This window comes from Tinamus guttatus, unplaced genomic scaffold (assembly GCF_059628265.1).
Source record: "Tinamus guttatus ecotype Peru unplaced genomic scaffold, ASM5962826v1 Tinamus_guttatus_pri_ptg000314l, whole genome shotgun sequence".
NCBI lineage: Eukaryota > Metazoa > Chordata > Aves > Tinamiformes > Tinamidae > Tinamus > Tinamus guttatus.
This window is the reverse complement of record NW_028288848.1, coordinates 10,363,711-10,383,298: the sequence shown is the minus strand read 5'-3', so window position 1 is coordinate 10,383,298 and position 19,588 is coordinate 10,363,711. Positions and strand designations below refer to the sequence as shown.

Here is a 19,588-nt window from a genome sequence, read left to right as displayed (position 1 = left end):
TGTTCTCTGTCGCCATCAGAGCCTCATGCTTGCAGGTAAGATCTGGCTTCATGTGGAGTTGGTAGATAACAAATCCAGACTTTAGGTAATGAGTTCTCAGAAGTCCCTGGTTACTATAAATTGCATTAATCAAAACAAAGACCCTTCAGGTTATAGCAAAAGGAAAACAGCAACAGAAACTTCCATAGGAACTGCATTTTCAGTATAATACATGTATTTAACTTGGAATATAGCCTTCACTGCAAAAGACCAATGAACAGTCACCTATTCTCAAACACATTAGTTAAAAATACATCAAAAAGTCACCTTCATCCTTCCTCAGGCAGAATTCAGATAAGATATTCATATATACAAGTGTAAAGCTAATATAAATAAAAATAATTTGGCACAGCAATAAATACCATCTATTCTTAAAAAATAAACAAATTTAGGATTCGACAGCTGCAGTTTGGAACATACCACACATGACTACTTCACATTTACGGAATCTGCTCTTTTCAGCACTGGTTCAGTGTTATCTCTTTTCCCTCTTCTTGTTCACATGTGGCCTGTATATCACTCCCATCTCTCCATCCTTCCTTTCCCTGATTTGCTCCTTGGTCAACAGTTAAAAGCAGAAAGGGAAATCTAGTGCCTTCCCGAGCAGGCTTCTGTTAGTGCTGCCTCAACCTGTTCAGTCTATGTTGTGCACATGACAAACGGGGCGCAAGGCCGCGAGCAGCGCAAGGCGCTTGAAGCAGCCTGGTAACTGAAAGCCAAGGGCTCTTCTCGATTCAGTGCTTCTCAGCAAAGCGCGCTAGGCAGAAAGAAAGCTTTCCTCTCAAGGTTATAGTTTGGTGTGAGGCAAGAGAGAGCTTTTAGCGGGTTCTCACTTAGCTACATCTTCAGGGACTCGTGGCCAGGCCTGCTGCACCCCTGCACTCACACTACTTAGCTTGCCCAAGGGAAGCTGCGCTCCGGCAAGCAGAGCAAGTGGAATCAGACTCTAGGAGCAGCCCCATTCGCCGAGGGGTCTTAGTTGTGTGTAGTGAACCCTCAGCAGTACAGGGGTCTCAGGGCCCAGGGCACACCATGGGATTCCCAAGAAATGCCGTGGATGGAAGGCCCACAAGGCAGCAGGCCTCACCCATCACCTCTCTACAAGTGCTCCTTAGCCTTGCAGGGATCCTTTTCTCTCCTTCTGCGACTGATGCCCGTCTCACAGTAGCAAATACCCTTTCATTAGCACAGTTTGCTCCTGCAATGCCCACTAATCTGCCTCCACAAAAGGAAGTTTGCCCATTCCCTGCAATACTCTCACCACATAGCTATGCTGCCCGGAGCTGAGCTCGGGGTCTGCCGGGACGCTCCAGCACTGCCCTCTGTCAAGGCAGTGTGTTCACTCAGTCAGGGATGTGGGGATGTGCCCAGAGAGCATTCCCTGCCGATGCCGATCCCCGTGTGCTCCCTGTTAGTGGGGACTGGGGCAGAATGCTGCCAGGGCTGCACGGCCTCATCGACCACCCCATCAGGTCAGTGCAGTATAGGGCTCTGAAATACAATGAATTTGAGACCGTACGAAGGAATGGAGGGACATGAAGTAGCCAGGGATATGCACAAATGAACGATCTTGCTTGGGTGCCCAAATACCATACCCAACACTGTGGGCTGCTCAGGTAGTAAGCCTGAACTGGTGACATCTCTTCTGTACTGCTGCTTTTAAGGGAAAGCCAGTGTTTCCCCCTAGAAATGAAATCTCCATGGCCTCTACCATCAGCAAGGTATGCTGTTGAATTAAAAACAGGATTATTTAATTCTCCATCAACTCCAGGGGGAACATATCAGACCTCAAGCTGTTGTTGGATGGCAAGCACATGTGAGGAATGGCCCTTCCCGGGCGTGAGAAAGACGAGTTCCATGTCTGCATCAGATCCAAAACTCTTCCATCTTTCCCCAAAGTCATTCTTGGCTTTCACACTCACATGTCAGCCTCTTGGCAAACTATTAGCAGTTGCAGATGCTCATGTGAGGACAGGAGATGGACTGTAGGATATAAAGTGCAGTCCAGGAAAGATACAAAAAAACTCTTGATTTTTTCATACAAGTTCTTTCTGCTTTTACCTCTATAGTAGAGACTCTGATTCTACTCCCATTAAAATCAACAGTCAAATTCTCCACAGGTACAGTGGTACCAGACCTTATAAAACAGAGACAAATCATAGTAAAAGCACCTGCTTGGTAACAACAGTAATTGTTAATGGTAACAATAGAGGGAAAAACAAACTCACACCCACATATTTTAAGGTAAGGTACTTGATTTCCACTTAAAAGCAAATGAGGCGATTTGGTCCCAACTGAAGGACTCTGTAATAGCACCATTTTACAGACAGGAGAATACATATAAGATTGTTACCTGAATCCAATGGAAAATAAGGCAGTCCCGGGCTAGCCAAAATGGCTCTTTGGCATTAAAAATGCCTGCCACAAAAAAAGGAGTGATTAGTGAAACATCCTTTTCAGTGTTCCTGACACAGGCTGTGAGTAAGAGGGAAGATTCCTTTTGAAGCAACCCACCCAACAAAAACATACAATGTTAGACAGTTACAGTTGCTTTACAATACACACACAGATACATACAAATATAGGTACTGTGGCACACACCGTTTGGACAACGTGTCCTTCCCCCAGATCACAGTGCACAGCGTAATATGTTAACTGCAGTACTTCAGGTGTCTTTTTCCATAGGTTATATAGCAAAGATACTTGCTTACACAGGTAAGATTTGAGAAAAAGAAATTTCTGGTTGAGAGAGGCGGTCGGTGCAAGAGTGGTATTTCTTCCTGGATGTACTTTGCAGAGGAAATTCTAGAAGATATATTATTTCATGAGCAAACAGACCACTGCTACTGGTACAGTAGCCTTCACTTCCACACCTATGAAACACCACTCTTTTGGCAAAATGGGCAGACCATCACTATTTCCTCTCTTGCCCCAGGTATCTCTTTTCTCCAAAGACATGGCCAGATATCCTCTTTTGGATCTATCCAGAGCACTCAAAGATGCCAGGGCACTCAGTTAGCTGCGGCTACAGTCCTGCACAGCTGGTGAAGGATCATATCAACACACCTCCACCCAGGCTGGTGGCTGAGACCACCTCCTGCACATGGGCGTAACAGACACCCAGTGCATGGCAGCATCTCTGACTACTCCGGCAATTTGCAACGTGATCGCATAGTTAGATATTAAAAAATATATATATATTTTGTGCTAAAACTTGTTGTCAGAAACACAGGAACATAGGAAATGCCAGGTGACATCAGATCAGTACTGTGGCTGCTAACACACTCAACTGCTACAAATCAATGTACCAGCACTTTGCAATAGCAGATATATTGAGCCACCTACTCACAGCTTTAGTCCTCTAGCTCCGAGTTTAATCCCTTAGTCAAAATACCTGTAATCGGTGCCCCTGATAATGCTGTCCACTCTTACCAATGTCTGATGCTTTTTAGAGCCTTCCTATGTTCTTGGCCTGACTTTAGGGGTCAGGGAGCTCCACCACTACTTACACAACATCATTGCACTGTACAGTTCATGTCCTTCCTTCTAGGTTTAAATCTCCAGGAGACTTGCATGAACCAAAAGAAAGTTAAATAAAGCAGAACCTCTACATAGAAAATGAAATGAAATGTTATATAATAACATAGGATTAGTTTAAATTCATATCTGCCTTCAGTGCTAGGTAATAAACCAACCTGTATATAAAGACATTTTTCTCAAAACAAATACATCTTACTATATGAAAATAGCACTGTGAAAGCAAGCCAATTTGGTGGGGAAAAAATGTAAATGCATGAAGCGTTGCTTTTGTGTAGCATGATAACAGTGAAATGTTTTCATTCCCTAATACTGGTTATCTGCTGTCTGGGTCCTACAGTAAGAAATCCTGCAGACGGCTTACAATGCTTGCCTCTTACATCTTGAACCTCCTGTTGATGAAGAACAGAGTGAGATACTATTTAGGTTTATTTCAGTTGAAAACCTTTGCTATCAGGCCTAGTCAAACAGCAAGTTTGTGTCTGGACTAACCCAAAGGCATTTCTTTTGCAGCCCCTCCAACCAGCATGTTCCAAACAGTTTGGGGGAAGTTCTCCACAAGGACCTACTAGGACCTAGCAGGGCAAAACCAGCAATTGGGGTTATTTTTGGCAGGTTGTGCTGCTCATAGTTAGTAAGGTATTCGGAGAAAGGCTGGCTGGGAAGTTTATTCTGGACTTTAAAGCCAGAGCAGAGAAGTATCAGTGGGCAAAAAGAAAAAAAGAAAAAAAAAAAAAAAACGTAGCAGGAAAAGGAGGGATTAAAACATACCTGAGCAGCCTCAGGAGTGGAATGGGTAGCACTAGGAATGCCACGCTTTCCCCTGAGGAATGCCCTCTCCCCACCCACCCGAAGCTCTGCTGGAGAACATGGATTGCAGCAGCCAGTCCATGTGCTCCACAGAGGTCTGCAGGGATCCCCAGGTCAGCTGTAAGGGACAGCCCGAGCTCTGCTGTCTGTGTTCAGCTCCTGCGATGGGGTGGCTGAAGAGCAGAGTCCCCTTTGAGCAAGCTGCCCAGCCAGGAGCCAGAGCCATCAGCTCCCAGCTCCTCTCCCCTGCCCAGCACCCTCACATGCCCAGAGCAGCTGGCCAGCAGCCCATGGCTCACGGTGGCAGCTGCCCAGGGAAGGTGGGGGGCACAGGGGGGCTAAGCAGCCATGGACTGCTTATGCACAGCTAACACGAGGCACCAGTGCAAAGACAGGAGCATAGGGCAGGAGGCAGACGAGTTGCATTGCCCAGTGTGTGAGCAGGGTACCCAGGGAGAGCAGTGGGTTTAGGATCACAAGGCAGTGTGAGTGCACTGTGGGTGCAGATGTGTACGGGGCTCACTCAGAACAAGGAGCCAGACTATGGTCACTTTGTACTGATGGCCTCCAGGTTTTGTCTGAAGTGACCCCAATTCCTGCTCCAGACTGATCAGCCTTTTATGACTTAGATGGAGTCACTAAGGCAGAATTAGAACTACTTTAAGACAGTAAACACCGGGCATTTGAAAATCCTGATGCCTCCGCAAGCCTTGTCTAGCTTACGGGATCAGAACACACATCTGTTTCAATGCCAACTGGGCAAGTTAGACTGTGTGAGCAGAGCCAGAGACAGCTATGGCTACTCTCCATGAGGGTAGCCTCAGACAGCTCATCCAGAAATAGAAAATTCTCCTCTTTCGAGAAACAAAGGGCTTCCAAATCTTTACCCTGTTTTTAACTTTGGCTTTGCTTCAGGGCTATTTTGGCTCTTTGGATCTGTTTCCTCAGCTGTAAAAGAGGATGACAGACTTTAGCCAGCATCTCTATAATGAAGACTGCAAGGATGAAGCAGCTCCTGCCCAGCCACTGCTGACAATACAAAGCATGGGGAAAGTTCTAAGATATGTCTGGGAAATTGGAAGTGGATAAAACACAGGATCCCAAACATGTCTTTTACCAGCCCCCTCCATGCCCTGGGTCTCTGTGTGGAGGAAATCAAGGGGGTACAGACTGGACAGGAATCAACAGGCTTTGCTCCACATATCATTGTCAACTTAGTGAGACACACTGAGACTTTTTGCTGCACTCCTAGTATCTCTTAGGGAACCGAAGTATGCAGTGCCATTATAGTGTGGCCAACTTCAAGAGAACAACAAATCGATGTTCACAATCATCCTCATATTACAACAACTGGGATAAATTCATCCCTGGTTAAACAAAACTAAACACTTCAGATTTGAACTGGGGTTTAAAGATATTCTATCCCCTTCACCCCCACCTCTGCTGTGACTGAATTTTCCCCCTGCTTTGAGAGGTTAATCTTCAAAATAATCTTTTGGAAGGAGCGTACAGTTGTTATCTCCGCAAACATAGGGGAAAATGGAGGCCCAGACAGGCTAAGAGATTTGCCCAAGATCACACAGGATGGGTCTGTGGAAGAACAGGGAATTCAACCCGGGTTCTCCCAACTCAGAAACTAGTGCCTCCTACCATTCTTTCTCCCTGGAGACTTTAGTGGTGTTGCACGGGAAGGGCAGCGTAGGCCCCGTTTCTTCTGTTGCTTTTTTTTATGCGTGCGATGACGTGGTCTAAATTAAAAGAAAAATACAAAGAGACTGCCATAAATTATCTATATACAAAGGTCTTATTTACATTTATCTTATGGTCCCTTCAAATCTCTCTAGCAGGGAACAAATGAAGATAACATCCCCATTCAGACACCTCTGCCTCAGAGGGACAGTGGGCAAATGAAAGTGCCCCAAGGACAGCCCATTTGCATGTTCTGAGTCCAGAACAACTCTTTTGCCCCCGAACATTTGGACATCTCAAATACCTGCCAAAACTTACAAACCAGGAGCCTCACCATCCACATGGTGTTCATGGAGGTAAAATGAAAGCAGAGGGCAGCTGAAGTTCTGGCTTCCCACCCACCATTCCCTCTGATGCCAACAAGAGCCAGAAGTTACTGTAATGGATCTGTGAGCACATGGAGCCTTGGAATGAGGCTGTGAGGATGCTTGCCCACATTGTGGCCCAGCACGCGAGATATTCATCCAACACATGGGTTGGAGTTTTGGTGTCTTGTAATTCAGTTACTATGAATGAGATCAGTTAACTACAGAAGTGCTGCCACACTTGGATTTACAAGCACCACAGATGAAGGCAGCAGCAGACCTTGGCTTCCATTGCAGCCAGCCCCTGGCGTTTGGGAGTTTCCTTTTTCCCAGCGGATTCAGGGAAAAGCTTTTTCCTGCTGGATTCTGTTATCTTCTCCAGATCCATCAGCTCACTGGCCTGTGCCAGAAGTAACTGCTGAGCTTAATGGATTCCAACATCTCAAGCTGGGTAAGTTTAGAGTTGGGACTATGTTAATGTGACAACGGACAAGGATCTTTCTTGGAACCCTGTTTACTTTCAGCTCTCTTAACTCCATGAATGTTCAATTTTACAAATCCTTGTGTGAAGGGAGAAGGAAAAGGCAATCAATGTTGGACTTTAAATGATGACTGGAATTGCTTGAAAGTGGAAAAGGATTTGTTAACAATTTCAAAAGAAGGTTGATTTGCCCCTTGTCTATAAAATGGATGAGTGTTGAATGATGTTGGCCACAGCAGTTGCACAATGATTTCTAAAGCCAGTTAAGGAATTTGGATTCCTGACAGCCTGAATGTAGTTTACTCATGTCTCATAAGTGTGCATATTACATGGAAATGTGATGAATACAAAGCAATAATAAATGCTAAGCAGAATTAGTGAGCAAAATGACTCCTACTAAAACCATCTCTGGTTTCACAGTCAACAGTATTGGACTACTATATTCTATGAACTTTTCCTGCCCATACACAAAAGATACCCTTTTACTGAAACGTTGGTATAAATTAGGATATCTTGACATTGGGTTTTACTTAAGCAATTACAAGAGCCCTTTCTACAAAATGTATTAATTTTATTCCAGAAAAATAAATTCCCATGTACAATTGGGTTTTCATAACATGAAACAATTAGCCATTTTATTGCTAGTGCATATAGGGTAATGTCACATTTCATACAGTTTCAGTACAAGTGAAAAAATATAATATATGGCTGATTGAAATTGATAGCTACATTAACATTTATAGATCTATATAGATTTATTTTACAAGCTGTTAGTAGTTTAGAGGGATATCGGTGTTCTAAACTACCAACATTCATATGGCTCCAATTCAAATATATGAATTGTTTGATGCACTATAAATATATTCCAAAATACATTTCATTGAAGAAGTCAAAGCTGTGCACTAAAATATATGAAAAACGTGCCTTGTGAAAATGCTACAGACAGAGCCCTGACTGTCTATGAAGCATGAAAATGCCATTGGTGCTAGCATTACTGGTTGGAAAAAATGAGAATAATGCCATGATTATAGGATTAGGTGATGGAGATGTATGATTTCTGTCTTCTTATTTAAGAGAGTTTGGACCAAATTCTCTTCTGTTACTCAGGGCAAACCTGGATGAAATCCACTGAGTTAACAGAATTGCTTCTGAGTTATATTTAGGTAAAAAAGAAAGCCAGAATCTGGCTGGAGATCAGGTGCTGGCTCACTGGCCCCAGATCTTCACCAGTGGAAGTGAGAGCAGAATGTGTCCCAGAGGGGCTGATCCCCTAATCGAGGCAGGCAGAATCTGAGCACATAATCACATAACCCAACACTGCACCTTTCTTAAGTGCCTCCTCAATTTCAAGACTGATTATCACTGCCTACAGCTTCATTGGGGCTGATAGTAAGCAGAAACTTAGGCATGGGCTTGGCAGTTTTTCCAAGTTGGGAAACCAAGTAGCCAAGACCCTAGGATCATCAGCATGGGCCACATCCTGCTCTTAGGTTCAACTGTGCTTAAATCCAAAGTCATCCTGGCCACATTAAGAGAGATTAGCTCTGTAGAAAAATTTGCCTAAAGGACAACAGGGCTGAGTGCTGGCAGCAAGGAAGGCACTGAGCATCAGATGTGATGGGAAGAGCTGGCAGGGTTGGAATCACGGTCAGCTTGTTAGGTGGTTTCCTTCCCTCCTCATTCATAGCTCCAACATGATCCCCAGAGGGGTGGAGGGAGGGATCTCTTTGCCCCAGTATCATTTTTGTCTTGCTTATTGAGGGAGAAGAATACTTCTTTCCCTGTATCCCTCTGCCCATGGTGGAAGGCATTCAACCACCTGCACTGGTTTCCCCTTGGGGTCAGACTCTTCCCTGGATTTCTGCAAGAAATTCCTCATTCCTCCTGCAGACGACTTGATTCCAACCCTGCCTTTACCCCACAAACAGAGGCAGCAGGGGTAAGGTTCAGCATGGTTACTGAGGGGTGGGAATGTGGTGGCAAAGGCAGGAGGGAATCTGAGTGCACAGGTGGGATTTCTGGCCGAAATGTCCTCGCTGGGTCAACCCAAGATGAGGGTCTTAGGCAAGGGACTGCTTTGCCCCATCACTTGTCTCGTCTTCCATCCAAGGAAGGCTGTAGCCCTCCCCATCAGCTCAGCACAGAAATGTTCTCTGTGCTGCTCTTTGCTAACAGTAAAATTCAGCAGAGAGAGACTGGGTCCATCTCAGGACAGCCATAAACAGGTACTTGCAAGAGAGATAAAAATAGACGGAAAAACACCTCTCTATTTGCTAGGCAAGTGTTCCCCTAGCTCTTCCCTTCAGGGAAAGCCTGATTCATGGCAGTGCATCTTGCTTTGGCAGATATTAAAAGCACTCCATACTGGCCAGCAAAGGAAAAAAAAAAATTTGTTAATACCCACTAGGCCTTCACTACCTGTGCAAACAGGCTCCCAGTGTAACATGGAGAAGGGGCTCCAAAAAAACTGGAACAATATAAATTTTGAAGTAATTGTGGTTTGAGCTGTGGAAAAGGGTGCATAAAGGAAGCATTTTCCTTGGGAGAACGGCTCTTTTTAAAAGAGGATGAGTTGGGGACCCCATAACAGATTCATTAGGACAGTTTTTGCCTCAAATCCCAGCAAAGCTCTTAGTTACACATTTAGGATATACTAGAAGCTGGTGTTTTAATACAGATCAACTAGGTCAACTCCAAGCCCATCTTCAAATCAATATCTGATTCCACGAGTACTTGTCCGCATGGTTAAAGCCAGCCCTTAATGTTCTACCCTTTAAAAACTGAGGATCTTTTAGCTGTTAAGTCCATTTGTCTCTTGCCTTACTTGTTTAAAGCTTTCTCCAGATATTCCTGGATCCACTTTAACTTGGGATCAATGCATACTTGCTTGCTGTTGTTCTTGAGCCTTGCACTGTCAAAGGAAAAGAGTTAGAGTGAGTCTAGTGTGCAACACTCTCAGCCCACATTCTACCTGGCACACAGGTTTGCCACGTGCACTTTTATAATGCACAATGATGGAGTGTCTCATTGCTCTGGTGCTGCTCTCAGATAACCTATGAAGAGGCTAGGATATCCTTTCTATCCTAAAGAGACCTAATATGAAACTTCCCAAGTTTGAAAGACTGATACAGTTTGTCCCCTCTCATATTGATTCCTGGGAGTCTGTGCTGGGACACTTGGGATGAAGAGATGAAGAACCTCAATCTGAGTTTTCTAGTTTACATCTCCTAGTTCAGTAGACTGCAGGCAGGAAGAGAACAGGAAGTACAACAGTGCAAGAGGCAAGTTTTCCCTCATTTCCAGTCAGTACTGGAAAAAATAAAAGCAGAAACTTCTTTACGGGTTTCTTCTCATTTACTGAATGTCCAAGCTATACTTTAAAAAACAGAAATTACAGCTAATCTGATTGTGTTGCAAAGAAAACACCCATACACCTATCTGAAGCAAAATACTCCTGACAGCCTGGCGATTTAGGTTATCTACATGTTTCAGATAGAAATAGTACAAAAAGCTCTTCACTGATGGCAGCAGTCTCACCCTTCAGGGATCTCAGGACTTCTTAGGAGTGCTGTGATCTCTCATTTCTCCCTAAGCATTCAGCCTCTTCCCCTTAAGCAGCCTACCATGTAAAAGTGCCAAGAACAGCAATTTCATGAAAATGTCCATAGGAGTAAGTTCAGCACTTGCTTAAGGACTTTGTTGGATGGGAGCCAAATATTCCCATCTTTATAAAAAGAAATTCAAAGAGTATAAAAATACAGTGTAAGAAGTAACAGGTCAAAAGGCTCCTTGCTCTGAAGTTATGTAACACCATAGTTGTAATATAAACACTGGAAGATCCAGGCTGCAAGCCCTATGCCAGTGAAATAGTGAATGGGCCTAAGTCATATTTCCCTTACAGCAGTGCCAATCTGGAGTATTTCCAGGGAAGTGATGCCAACAGAAAGTGCGAATTAATTTGCAGATGTTAGCAGTGCCTGAATACTATTAAGCTGGCCGTAGAGAGTACAAAGCACACGTAACCACCCTCCAGCCACCTGCAGTGGAATTCCTCTCACCCAGCATTCAGACATGGATATATTTTGGATATATTTATTTCTGAGCCACTGGGCTCATGCTCCTTTGTAGTCACTGGAGAGAACTAGACACTTGTAAGGAGTGCTCATGTCTAATTTAGAATTCAATTATTATGTGCTATTTTCTTGCACTGGGCTTAATAGAAGTAGACATCCATAGATGAGATTTCTGGATTCGGGGAGATGACAACAAAGTTCTGTTCCTAGGCTTTTTGTTCAGGTAAAATTCCAAGGAAATGTACTTGAAGAAAACTTCAAGATCTTTCCTTGAACCTATATGGTTTCAGTTGGATTCTGTGTTGAAAATGGTGGATTCTCCCAGTAGCCTTTAAGTTACTCACACCTTCATTTGATAATACACTGAATTCAGTGTGTGGCTAAAACCACCAAGATGAGACTCTATTATGTTAGTTTTGAGTTCATTTCAACCTGTGTTCTTGTAAAGACCTACTTTCAACCTGTGATGTCTCACAGGCATTTGGAGGTAAGCTTTTGGTTTAGGTACTTCTCTTTTTTATGTAACAAAATAATGGTGAACTATAGGCCCATGTTTTATAGTATCATTAAATGACATTCCAGACACATTTGGACCACAAATGGGTGAGAACATGGGTTGCTTCTCTTTCTGTATTTCATGCTCTTATCCATGTCTAATAACTGTAATCCCACATTAATCAAGAGAAAAATGCATACTGTATCCCATTTAAAGCCTGACATTTTCTTGAAAATACTCCAGATAATTCCAAATCCTCTACAAAGCCATAGCACTGGGACCCTTATGACATCCACTGACAGTCCCAGAAGACCATAAATCCGTACACTCTTTGCCTTTGGATGCTTGCCCCCAAAACATATAGGTAGAGATCAGAACTACTCACATCTGGTTTTGCCATTTTTGCTAAAGGAAATTATTTCTCAGCTGGGACTTACATTTTTTTCTCACTGTCCTCCACCAAATCCTAAGGCAGAGGCACAATGAGAATGTGTGTGTGATCTATTCACAGTGGGTTAAAAAAAGAAAGAATCCATATGAATAAATACTTGTTCATGAATGGATACATGCCCATCAATAACTCTGCACATTCCTGAGAAATCTCATGAAACCACACCAATTGTCCAAATGTAGGAATGTTTTGGATGACAAAGGATAGACTTTTACAAAATTTGTACTGGAACTGGAAGAGGTCAGCAGATAGAACTGTGCTAGGAGCACTGCACAGGCACCCAATGTAGTCACTGAGACTCCCTCACAGAGGTCAGTAGAAGCTGATAGTACTGAAGCTCCCTCACAGTGAAAAGATGAATACTATTGTTTTTTTCCTGAAGATTTTGAATTCTGTGAGGGTAGAAAGGGAGTCATCCCTCCCCCATAAAAAAGAGGGAACCAAAATGGTTTTCTTAAAACACATACACATAAAAATCTTCCTGAAAATCACTGTTTCTTTTTGAACAAAACAGGACGTGGGACCACATTATCACAGAGGCAGAATAGAGCTAGGAAAGATCCATCTGGGTTCCCTTGTGTGGAGTAAAGCAGGTTCTAGCTGCATCTGGCTCATGGAGTGATGAGATGACCTGGAAATCACTGCACAAGACAAAGACTTAGCTGTAGCAATGATAGGGAGTAACCCATGAAGCAGCAACCAGCTCTGTGACTCGCTCAAGATTTGCACTGATCTGAAGAGATTTAAGAGACTTACACAATCTGAAGTGAGCAGTTGGGTGTGGAGAGGATTTTGAGGTGCTTAATGTTGGCTCTTGCCACGTTGCTCTCGTAGAATCGACAGGGACATCGGTAAGTCAGGCTGACAGGCTTCCCTGTGGGACACAAGGAGAGAAAGGGCAGGTTACTCCCTCTTATTCCTTATGAGCAGCATAGATAGACTAGGGTTCACAGAAACTCTTCTCTAGACAGCAAATACGCAGGTGGAAAAAAAAAAAGAAGAAAAAAAAAGGGCAATAGAAGAGTTGTAGCTTTGGAACAGCATTTGTCCACAGCTCACAGTACAATCCTCTTGCCCCATTCCCCAGCCTTTTAATCCTGGTGCGTGGGATTTTGGAAGACAAAAGAAAGGGGAGAGAAATTGGAGATAAGAGAAGGAGAAGAGATTAGAGCAAGAAGCCACTCCATTGTACAGGGATGCTCCTGGTAATTAGACAAGATAAAGGCCAAAAGAGGGGGCACTTGTCCTCAGCGTTGTTCTTGCCAAATGATTTTGACCTGAGGCCAAATTAGAAGGTAGCCAGAAGAAAGCCATGAATTCCAAAGAGTACAGATCAAAACAGCTCGGCTCAGGTGCAGGCTTTTCATGGGGGACTTACTGGCTACAGAAAAGCCGGACTCTTTGAGGCTTTCCCAGGGCCCAGCGCTGACCTTTTCCACTACAGCCAACCTCTTACTCTCAGCGGAGCTATTCGCACAAGGAGGTGTGTAACAGCCACGCAAGATCACAGTGGTTTTAAAGAAGAGATTTGCAGTCTTTTGAACTCCCAGCCTATGGCAAAATAACAGCAATTCAAGGGGACAGTTATCAGGCAGAGCACTCGCCACAAGCTAATCAGGGACCACCAGACAGGATGAAAATCTTATCATTAGCATCACTGGGGACTGGATTAAACTTAGCCCCCAAGGTTAGAAAGCAGCAATGTATATACATGCAGCACTGAGAAACGCAACCTGGCTCTCATCAGGGCATCTGATGCAGCGAAGCTTCCTCTGCCTGATTTCTCCATGTAAGGACTAAAATAAGCAATAACCCATGTAAATAAATCAGGTCCTTACTCTCTGTAGAAGCAATGTCTAGAAAGAAATTACTAAGATTTCAAACCATTTCCCATCAGAGCAGTTTTCAGCCTCTGAGGGCAACTGAATTCACAGAAAAGGACCTAACCCATGAGGTCTGATTCATGCTGCAGACGGTCAGCTCCATATCTGACCGGGCTTTGGATCCAGAGTGGCAATCTGCAGCCAGGCTTGTTTAGCTACACGGGAGCATTTACAGCATCCAGATCCGACTCCCTTAAAGACAGAGGGAGATCGATAGCGCAGGGAAGGGCTTGGAATCCTCAAACTGCTGTCTAGGAAGGTGAGAAAAGAGACAGCTTTTCAAAGTGCAGCTGATCTGTTTATATTACACATTTACAAATGCCTCTCGCTAGCAAACAAAACCACAGGCAACACAGTGGAGTTACCCTCTCCGCAGGAGGGAAAATCATTTTTCCCCTCTGAGCTCCTCATATTACAAGCAACAAGCCAGAGTCTGATCCTATTGGCAAATATGAAAACACAGAGGAATTCATTAATCTAAGCAGAGTTTCTCCAGATTCACACCATGGCTTATGATCTGAACAAGAAGAGACCTGGAGGACTTTTTCCCTCAGTGTTCCTGGCATCCTGTTGCTCTGAACAGTGCTGTCATCTGTAAGTCAAGAAATGGGAGGAGAAGCTCAAATCTGAGATGGGGAGGGGAGATCTGCAAGTTTGCCCCATCCATGCACTGTGAGCCACGCAAACTTGCACGGTGCTGATTAGTGCTAATGTGGCAGTAGCTACCAGAAAAGTAGCTACTAATACTAGACACGAGTGTAAATCTTTGCCTGATAACTACGGATCAGTGGGTTTACATAGGAAAAGGAGGCTGAAATTGAATGCAACTGCTAACGCTCAGTGCAGCTGCAGAGGAAGTGTCTCTGCAAGCTTGTAGTAATAAAGTAAGTTTAAGCAAACTTTTACTCTAAACAATTTGCAAGGGATGAACTGTTCAGATTTGTGACCTGGGAATGCAATCCTGTCCTCTCTGAGACGGAGAGGCAGTTTTGATGTCATGTCACTTGAAATCAGGCGCAAAGAGAGTTTAACCATCACTAAAAGCGTCTATGAATCCCAAGGCTATTTCCCACACAGCAAAGCAAATCCAGCACCGAGAGGAAGGGAGAATGTCCCAGCATTTGGCATCCTTCTGTCACCACAACGCGAGGTGCAGCGGCAACTTCTCTTTGGTGATTCTGCGTTGCTTGGTTGCTGATGAGGAGCAAGTGCCAGGAAGCAGGCAGTACATGCATAGGAGCAGCTCTCAGCATCATTAGCAGGGAACTAGCACCTCCTGCCACCGCTTCTCCAGTGCTCGGGCACCGAGAGTTTGGCTGTGGCTCCCTCTGCTCTCAGCGAGCTGCCGGCAGGGAGATCTAGAGCACGTGGGTTTCGCCGCAACGAGAAGGAGGGGAACACTCGGGAAGTGGCATCGCTAGTCCACCCTGAGGCTGATGGATGTGTCTTCCTAGTCTCATTTCAATATTTGCAGCGAGTTGTTCAATGCATAGTAAAGCTGATTAAGCTAGTTATTCTAAGCCATGCATTGAAACAATGTGTGCTCCAATACTCAAAAAACACTGAGCACACGCTAAGGCCATTCCCTCTGTGGGACACATTAGTATGGTCTGTTCCTTGTACTGCTGCAAGAAAACTGCTGTTTTCGTGAAGCTGGTGGTATATAAAGTCTTTGAGACTTTAACTGTCTGGCACACTAGGTTGAAATAGGTGTTTTAAAGAAGAGTCTGACACCTCGATGTCATTTCTTCACCCTCACTTCCTTAGACAAAAAGGACACCCTTCTTTTGGTCCTCACTAGAAGAACTTTTTAACATTCAAAGTTCATTTTTGCTAGATCTGAACACCCACTTTTGCTGGGAAACACTCACTAGAGACAAGATACACAAAAATCTCCACTGCAGGAGGTGATACCCAGCCTATCAAGGGTGGACAGTCCCTGTTTCACCCTGCCTCAACACAGGAGCTGTCGGCTCTGCACTGAAGTTACTGTATGTAACTGTATGTGAGGGCCGGGCAGCTCTGGACACTGGAACAGAGAGGGAAGCGATGTCCAGGCCAGCAGGCTGGGCACACACAAAAGGTGCATTTGTCATTTGCTGCAGAGGGTGTTGAGCGCTCACAGTTTGGCAACTGAAGACTGAGCAGCTCCATTTTCCTAGTAAGCGAGGCTGTGATGTGCAGATACAGCTTCAGCAGGAGGGCTAAGAACTCACTGCTCTCCTGTTCAATGAAACAGGTAGTCCTGCAAATGCTTATCTGGGGCAGAGCTGTGAACACTACGTGATACACAAACAAGCAGACAAAAAGACCTCTTACCAATGCAAACAAGCCTGTGGTGTCTCTTTACATTCACTAATTTATTTCTAAACATTTTAAGCCATTCACTTTCTGCAGTAGGCAAGCCCTCACACACTTATCCTGCCATAAAAATACCCCCCGCCGCTTGCAAGCAGCAAAGGAGCCCTGTGCAGACTGCTCGGACAGCCCCTCGCCCAGCGCTGCGTGCTGTCAGAGGGGGCAAGAGAAGCGACATCCCCACTGCTGAGCCCCCTGCTCTGCGCTACCCCTGCGCTCTACATCCCGCCAGGGCCTCAGCCCTCCCTCAGGCTGGCAGCAGCGCCCTGCTCCCTGCAGCCCCTGCAGCCCCAGCAGCAGTGGGGCAGGGGGTGCATTGGGGCGCTCGCCCGGCCTGGCTGCCGCATGGAAGGGAAGGAGCTCCTAGGACAGAGGAAGGGCTCCCGAAACGGAGGGAGCAAGGGAGGTCTGGACTGCAAAACGGTGCGTGGGACCTGTCCTTGGGGCAGGAGGACCAAGATCCTGCCTTGCCCCAGCTGCAGCCAAATCAGCCCCAATTCAAGGGCCGCAGGCGGCTCCCATCCTCCGCTCCGTGCGCCCCTGCCCTCGAAGAACCGAACCCGGCTCGGGCGGCTTTCCCCGCGCCGGGGCAGGCGCTGAGCCCGCGGGAGCCCGGGCTGCCTCTCACGGGCGCCCCGGGGCTTGGCTCCGCAGCCACGAGCAGCGATGGGAGCCCTGATTCCGCTTCTCCGCGGGCTGCTCCCCCAGCCTAAGCGCTGCGGACAGAGCCCCGCTGGGCAGACTTGGGCTCTGCTTCTCTTCTGCGGTGGGTGCGGGTTCAGCGCTGGCTTTTTTGCGCCCTTTCCCTGGAAAGCGGTTATCCTGGCACAGTAACGCCAAAGAGAGCCGGCGAAATTATCAACGGCCGTTTACGCTAAACAAAAGGCGCCCGGGGAGAGGGATCCTTCCCCACCCTGGGCGGGGGACGCCCAAGTTTCGGTCGCCAAGGCGGGAGGATGAAGCGCGAGCGGAGCTTTGAACGGGCGCTCGTTACGGAGCCGCGAAGCCGCCCAGGAGGGCGCAGAAGGGGCCGCCCGCCCGCGCGCAGGTGGGCGCCGGTCCCGCCGCCCCGGGCAAGCGGGGCCGCTGCCCGGAGCCCGCCCGCAGCCGCCTGGCCGGGCTCGCGGCGGGAGCGCCTCGCTCAGCGCCCTCCTTCCGAGGGGCAGCGACACGCGCGGCCCGCGAGCAGGGCTCCCCCGCCGCCCCAGAGGCGGCTCCGGCCGCTCGCGCTCGGCGCGGCGCTCTGGGCGGCCCTGCGGAGCCCGCGCTGCAGCAGCCGCCCCGGAGCGGGGCGAGGGGGCGCGGGGCGAGCTCGCCCACTTACCCTCCGAGAGGGAGGCGAGCGCCAGGGCCAGGGCGAGCAGCGCCAGGGCTCTCACGTCCATGCTGGGGCTGCGGCTGTGCTGGGACGGCGGCGGCGGCTGCTCTGCCGGAGTCCCCTCCTCCCCGGCCTCTATAGAGGGGCCGGGACCGCCGGCGCTGGGGGAGGGGAACCAGGGGGAGTAGCCGGCCTATGATTTATTGCCCGAGGCGTGTTATTACATCCTTCCTCTGGTAAAAATGCTTGGAAAGGTACCAAAAAAGCGCGAGGGCTCCTCTCTGCGCTCCGTCTTCCCCCAGGCGAAGCGCTCGGCCGGCTCCCCTGCACAGCACCTGCCTCTGCAGGGCTGAGCTGCGCATAGCACAGCACAGACACACAGGGCCCGTCCCGCTCACTCCATCTGCCCCGGGGTGTGTGTGGGGGGGGACATCTATGAGAAAGTCCCCCCTTCCCCAAGCCGTGCCGCCCACTCACACTTCTGGGCTCCCCGACCCCTCTGGTCTTGGGGGAGCTGCCAGGGCTGGCAGCAACACGGGACAAACCGAGCAATGTCTCCGCACTCACACCGGGAGGAGGAGAAACCCCTTCTGATCTTGTGGATGCCAGTCGGGACCTACACAGGCTCTGTGCACATCAGCTGTGGGGCCTCATACGAAGCTCCTCGCAGAAGTTTCGGTGGCAGAAGGCTCGAGACAGCAGCCTTTTCCCCGATATTAGCTGAACGCAAGCCCACGTTTTCCACCCCACTTTGCCTCCTTGGTGTCGCAGATGCCGCCGGGCTCCCTGGCACCTGGGCTGGGCCCCAGGACCTTGCCGGGCCCGGTAGTCCCAGGGCTGCCACGTACCCCAGCTACGGCGGCTGGTCAGGTGTAACTGACTTCAGCACAAACTCGCTGTCTGTTCCCAGCCCACGGGCCCTTTGCTGTATTCAATATCTCAAATAAACAGGGGGCTTTGGTTGAACTCAGGCCTCTCAGCTGCATTTGAAACAGGCACCCCTGCGAGCCTGGCACAGAGGGGGCGGACTCGCCACAGCCAACCTGGCTCTGGAGGTGTTTAAAGGAGCAGATGCCAGCAGAGCCAGCCTGCACCCTGGTTATTTCAATGTATGATCTTTGGGGGAGAGGGACCCAAGTTCTGCACCCATGTTAGCCCGTGGCTGCCTTACCTGGAGGGCTTGTTTTTGATAGCCCAGGAAAATGCTCATACCAACACTGGGCCATGAATTGGCTCCATCCCCACACCTGAAGCCTGCAAAGACCTGATTTTCACATCCAGCTTCGCTAAATCTAATTAGCCGTATTTGTCACTGTCTGCCAAAGGCCCCTGAGTCTATTTATGCTGATCTTGTTCTCCCCTTTTCCCTTTTACACAGTGTGCAATACACCTCCACGCATGAACCCGATGTCCCACAATGTCCCACAATCACGACTGTTATGAGCCTTTCTATTGCTCTTGTAGCGGTTGTGACACCCATCAGGGCTGGCAGCACTCGGTCTCAGTCCCTCTGCAAACCCTGCAAGGAGCACGGCTGTCCCACCAGCGCCCCACCTGACCCACAGACATCACTTCAGTGTGCTCACCCTGCAGGAATATTAGCGCTCAGAGGAAGAACACCAGCCCATGACCTGACCATAAAGACTGGGTGAGGACGAGGGCTGAGTTAAGTCTGAGCTAAGTCTGAGCAGCGCAGTATCCCCATCTGCACCCCTAGATGTGCAAACATGCTGTACTGAGTAACTCAAAAGGAAAAATGGTCAGACGCTGGGTAACACCTGGGCAGACCCACGCAGGGGTGTAGTGCACAGGCACAAGCGCTCTGCCTGTATCTCCGCAGAGAGCACCGCCTCCGGGTTATTTTGCCAGGACAGTTTATGGAACTGGTGCAGTCTGCTCGCCCCCCAGCACTTCCCCCTGAAATAGTCGGGGTTGTTTCACCTCAGAGCCGTCCTGGACGGCAGGCGAGCGGCTCCGGCGCAGGCAGCGGCACTGAAAAGCGCAGTGATGCGGGCGAGCGCCGCGGGGACCCGCTAGCACCACCCGCGCCGGGGTCGCGTCCACGGCTTCGCAGCAGGGAGCTACACG

The 19,588-nt window shown here is 47.7% G+C and overlaps 1 protein-coding gene across 1 annotated transcript; it reads right to left on the bottom strand.

Moving 5' to 3' along the window:
- Positions 1 to 3,418: 3,418 nt before the first annotated feature.
- Positions 3,419 to 17,593, bottom strand: CXCL12 (C-X-C motif chemokine ligand 12). Its single transcript, XM_088528739.1, has 5 exons — positions 17,507 to 17,593; positions 12,698 to 12,815; positions 9,746 to 9,832; positions 6,037 to 6,134; positions 3,419 to 3,968 (listed from the first exon to the last, which is right to left on the bottom strand). The coding sequence occupies exons 1-5, from the start codon at positions 17,565 to 17,567 to the stop codon at positions 3,937 to 3,939; spliced, it is 396 nt and encodes a 131-aa protein (XP_088384865.1). The 5' UTR covers positions 17,568 to 17,593; the 3' UTR covers positions 3,419 to 3,936.
- Positions 17,594 to 19,588: the final 1,995 nt, after the last annotated feature.

Coding starts and splice junctions, on each gene's coding strand:
- CXCL12 (XM_088528739.1), bottom strand. CDS start 17,567: ATGGACGTGAGAGCCCTGGCGCTGCTCGCCCTGGCCCTGGCGCTCGCC. Junction 6,135..9,745: donor CTGGAGAAAGCTTTAAACAA/GTAAGGCAAGAG, acceptor CTTTTAATTTAG/ACCACGTCATCGCACGCATA. Junction 3,969..6,036: donor GTCTCCAGGGAGAAAGAATG/GTAGGAGGCACT, acceptor CTTCATCAACAG/GAGGTTCAAGATGTAAGAGG.